The sequence below is a fragment of the Poromitra crassiceps genome (genome assembly GCF_964638095.1).
Source record: "Poromitra crassiceps genome assembly, chromosome: 4".
In the NCBI taxonomy this organism is placed as follows: domain Eukaryota; kingdom Metazoa; phylum Chordata; class Actinopteri; order Beryciformes; family Melamphaidae; genus Poromitra; species Poromitra crassiceps.
This window is the reverse complement of record NC_139626.1, coordinates 22,804,870-22,809,869: the sequence shown is the minus strand read 5'-3', so window position 1 is coordinate 22,809,869 and position 5,000 is coordinate 22,804,870. Positions and strand designations below refer to the sequence as shown.

The following is a 5,000-nucleotide window of genomic DNA, read 5'->3' as shown; positions in this document are numbered from 1 at the left end:
ACCCCAGGATCAGGGGAATTCTGCACAAGCTACCACCGAGTCGTGTAATGTAACAAAGTAATAATTACAGCACTTAAGTATTTTTTCTGAGTATCTGTACTTCACTTGAGCATTTATATTTCTGTCAACTTTCACTTTTACTCCACTACATTTCCTAAATAAAATGGATACATTGACTCCACTACATTTCCACTAAGCATCTTAGATACAAAGTAAAAGCAGAAGAAATTTGGTAGCCTGCTAGCAAGCAGGTTTAGTGAATCAGTGCTCCTAGTTTGCAAGTTACGTTAATCACAATGCACACTCCATTCCAGTTGGTGGCTCTAATCGAATGCAACATAACGTTGTTTGCCAAGAAGAAGAATAAAATGATTTTCACTCAAGCCCAGGATGTCCTTTGCTTGCTTTTTTATTAACAGCATTTACTTGTTCTTTTACTTTTAAATGAGGTACATTTAATATAAGAAAATTACTTTTGTACAGAAAAATATCAACTACTGTAAGACTTTTACTAGTAATATTCTAATAGGTGACTTTGATTTTTACCACAGTCTGTTTCTGGTAAGAAATCTGTACTTTTGCTCCACTCTGCTTTTCGAGTACTTTAAACACCACTGCTTGCACCACAGCTCCACATTGTGTATACAAACCAACATGCTTCACACTGTGATAACAATCTCTGAAATCCATTTGCGTGAGCTTACCTGAAGTTGAAGGATTTGCTCTTTGGGGAATCTGCAATTCGTCCCGGAGAAGCAGGCATGCTCAATCAATCACAGAGCGAAACACAATGTCTTACCTTTGCGGTCACACTTCATCAGCATGCAGCTGCGGGTCTGAACCGAGGGGCCGGAGCAGGAAGACGGGCTGATGCCATCGCAGGATCGGCCGCGCTGCTGCCCCCCGCGCCCGCAGCTCACCGAACAGTACGTCCACTCAGACCACGGGGACCAGCCGTCTTCATTAGCTTAGAACACACACCCGCACATGATTGGATTTTGTGACATTTATTCTCTCACCTCTTGACCCTAACATACTCAACTGGAAAATCACACATACATCATTTCCCATGATATGGGTGCAGGGCAAGTGGCGAGAGATGCTGGACAAACTCACCCAGGCACACAGGGCAACACTGTCCATCCATAAAGGAAGGATTGATACAGGCGACAGGCGGACATGACACTTGCCGACACACCACCTTTCCATCCTAGAGAGAGAGAGAGAGAGAGAGAGAGAGAGAGAGAGAGAGAGAGAGAGAGAGAGAGAGAGAGAGAGAGAGAGAGAGAGAGAGAGAGAGAGAGCGACACACACACAGACGGACAGACAGACAGAGAGGCAAGTGTTAGTACATCTTGGTTTTGCAATAACAATACTATTATTCAAAACCATAGCCATGTTACCTTGAGCCAGAGTTCTGCTAAATGTCAATGGATGCATAATGATACCCCTAATAGCATTTTGCTAAGAGAAACGGGGGGAGAGAAAGGAAGAAAGCCATGCAAAGCTATGCAATTAAAAGCCACAATTTAGTTAACTGCCACAATTCATCCAAAGCAATACTAATGATTTGTTTGTATGACGGGAAATAGAGACAGAAACTAGGAGAAAGCCAGGGGGAAAGAACTGAGCGTGACTAACAGCGGCAGTGTAGCACATACGATGGAAAAGTCTATCTTCACTCACGTTGGAAAAATCTATATTTGCCTAAACAAACACACTGCCAAGGGAGGTGAGACAGTTGATTGATTCAGGCCTGATTCCAAGGTGGCTCATATTTATTCAATAATGTCCTTAAATCATGTGGCATTATCTTTAAACAAGTCTTATTAAGATATTGTTGCTTCTTTCCAGGACATTTGTGAACCAAATGCATTGGAAACTCACTCGGTTTCCTTGGTTCAGGAAAATAAACCTTTTAAAAGACAAAAGGAAATGACTTGTAAAGATGGACGTTATTGCAGCGGAGAAGATTTATACCACCTAATCTAAAGGGATAGAGAAGATCTCTGGGTCTGCTGTATGTCCATGACAGATCTTCCATCAAGCCAGAGAATTGCATGGCGCGTTACCAAGGATGATCGCACACTGCTCTCTGCTATATTTTAGATTGCAGTTTGTGTTCAACACTGACCTGGCAAGTACAGGAGGTGCAGCTGTCAAGCTCCCACTCCTCCCTCTGCTCGTACACGCGTCCATCCTGCACACACCAGACCTCCCCGTCTCTGTCTCTGTCCACCTCATCACCATCACCGCCGCGGCTGCTGAGGCTGCTGCTGCTGCTGCTGTTGCTCAACTCGGCCAAAAAGATACGCATCTCCTCATTTTCTATGGTCTGTGGACACACACAGCATTTAAATCACCTCTCAAAACATACTCTGGTAACACCTTCTTTGGATAGTCCACCTACAGAAAGTCTACAGATTATTTGTAACATTTCAACAGGCATTCAACAATTCAACCGTTTGGCTTATTAGTTGAGATTCAACAAAATATTCTGTTTGCCTCCCATTCCACACATCTGCTATGTAGGTATCTTCATGAATTGTCACATATACTCTATAGGTTATCTGTTAACATCTGCTAAACAGTTGAATTCAGAATTCTTGAATTCTGAATTCTGAATTCTTGAATTCTTGAATTGAACCATATCATATCTTCAGTGCCTACTGCCCAGGTGGGCTATCTCGTCAAAAGGGCCTTTCTGTGTGGAGTTTGCATGTTCTCCCCGTCCCCCCCAGGGGGTTCCTCCGTACATAACCCCCCACTAAAAACATGCATCTGAAGTTGGTCCCCGGGCGCTGGAAAGAAAAAGCGACCACTGCTCCTGGCCTGCCCCCTGGAGGAAAGGACAAAGCCTGGATGGGTCAAATGCAGAGGACATATTTCACCGGCCACCTTGGCATGAGTGTGTGTTGTGGCCGCATGCATGTGTTGTAGTGTTCGTGTGACAATAAAGACGGGCTTGTCCGTCTGAAATCGTGTTTTTTTTTTATTGTTGAATGTCAACTAATAAACTGTTGAAATGTTACAAATACTCTGTCACTCTCTCAGTAGGCAGACTATCCAAATAAAGTGTTGGCCATACTTTTATTGAAAAGCTTCCTGGTCTGATATTAGGCAAAGTGTCTGATTCATTACTGAATTTGTCATCTTGTGTAAAATATTGATTTATTTATTGTCATTGTTTGTCTTTTTATTGTATGTCTTTGCTGTTACGGTATAGCTTCAGTTTTGAGTCTGCATTTTGTTTTATTCATTGCACTTTATTGTTTGTGCTCTATAAATATACATCATATGATTCATATTATGATTATTATACTCAGAAGTTAGAGTCGATAAAGGTGCTGCATATCGCATTTTTAAACATCGATACATCATTGTCAAAACATTTGCTATGCCTTTGTATGATTAAGCTACAGTAACCAGAATGAGACCATGGTTGAGATGATTAGTAGGCAATATTTTAACACCAGGGTTCTGTTTGTGTTCTTCAAAGTTAAAACCACATTTGCCACAAACCCGGCCACAAAAAGGATGGTGCTAAACACATGCCATATGGCAAACCATCAAACAATGGCAAACACTATCAAATGCAGTTAGAAGTAAGAAGCCAGTCTTCTCCGTGATGATCTTTTGTTTACAGTAATTATACAAATGTATCAAAATGACTATGGGAATGATACCCTATCAAAATGACTATGGTAATGATACAGTATATTGATGACAGAACACTCCGTGTAGCACGTTGAAAGTTCATCAGAAACACACGGTGCATAATGTTACATGTGCATGTGTTTGTGTTTGCATGTGTATCTCTTACTACTCTCTTCAGGTCTTGGAGCAGGTTGCCGGTGACGATGCGTAGGCCCTGGATCTCAGTGATCAGGCCCAGCAGGTCCTCACACGGGTGGCGACACATGTGAGACGACACCGCCTCCACCTCTGCACCCGCCACACCTGTAGAGGTGGTACGCACGCATGCACGCGGGCGCGCGCACACACACACACACACACACACACACACACACACTGAGGCAGGAGTGTGGGTATTGTGTGTATGTGTGTGCTCACCTTTGCAGCCCCACACCGGCAGAGGAGGCAGGAGTGTGTGTGCTCGATTTGATATTTGTGTGTCTGTATGTGCGTGCACCTGTGTCTGTGTTTGCTTAAGTCACAGAGACAGAAAACCAAGTGTTCTATTTGTGCATATATTTAATGTATATGCATGCATGTGTTAGTGTGCATGTGTGTGTGTGTTTGTTACCTGAGCAAACAACCGCCCCATATAGGAATATGAAAAGCCAGGGGAAACATCTCAGTGGAGTCATTCCTGTTCACACATAAATCATATGCAGTGTCCATGAAATATAGGGAAACTATACGACTACGCCGCAACATATTACGAGCAGCACTACCGCAACATATTACGAGCAGCACTACTGCCAAGAAGAGAGAGGCAGAAGAAAGAGAAGAAGATGTGATTAGCCCTTCATACCTGCGAACTCCTCGCCACTCCGTCTTTCTCCACGATTAGAATTGGTAATCACGGCTGCTCGTCCCGTCAGGAGCTCCACAGGGGCTACGCTGGAATGTCTGTCTCCTCTCCTCTTCACGTCCTTATTTCCTTGTCTCCTTGCTCCCTCGTCCGCTTGGCATCTGGACCAAAGATCATCAACAAACGACAAACATGGAGAGATGGATGCGAGAGCAATCTGACTGAAGCACACGTGTGAAGAACAGTGTCTGTAGCAAGTTCTCATGAGTGTGTGTATTTGTTTGAGTGTGTGTGAGTGTGCGTGTGCGTGTGCGTGTGCGTGTGTGTGTGTGTGTGTGTGTGTGTGACTCGGGCAGGAGCGGGGGCCATATATTACCCGTCTGTCTGGCGATGAACTGGGCTACATATCTCCCAGCGAGAGACCCAGCTGGATGAAGGGAATTCTGTGTGTGTATGCGTGTGTGCACGCAAGTGTGTGTCTGTGTGTGTTGACGTCTGGTTT

General features: G+C 43.9%; 2 protein-coding genes across 2 annotated transcripts in view; one reads left to right on the top strand and one right to left on the bottom strand.

The window, feature by feature from the left end:
- Positions 1 to 3,922, bottom strand: part of LOC310774629 (thrombospondin-2-like) — a gene marked incomplete at its 5' end in the record, with an annotated part of 16,609 nt that extends 12,687 nt beyond the window's left edge. Inside the window, 4 exons of the mRNA XM_083634722.1 lie at positions 800 to 967; positions 1,117 to 1,210; positions 2,135 to 2,335; positions 3,824 to 3,922. Of these exons, the coding sequence (XP_083490848.1) occupies positions 800 to 967; positions 1,117 to 1,210; positions 2,135 to 2,335; positions 3,824 to 3,922 (562 nt within the window). The remainder of the gene's footprint in view (positions 1 to 799; positions 968 to 1,116; positions 1,211 to 2,134; positions 2,336 to 3,823) is intronic.
- Positions 3,923 to 4,228: 306 nt separating this feature from the next.
- psme4b (proteasome activator subunit 4b) overlaps positions 4,229 to 5,000 on the top strand; it is a gene marked incomplete at both ends in the record, with an annotated part of 45,196 nt that continues 44,424 nt past the window's right edge. The window contains one exon of the mRNA XM_083635825.1: positions 4,229 to 4,236. Within this exon, the coding sequence (XP_083491951.1) occupies positions 4,229 to 4,236 (8 nt within the window). The remainder of the gene's footprint in view (positions 4,237 to 5,000) is intronic.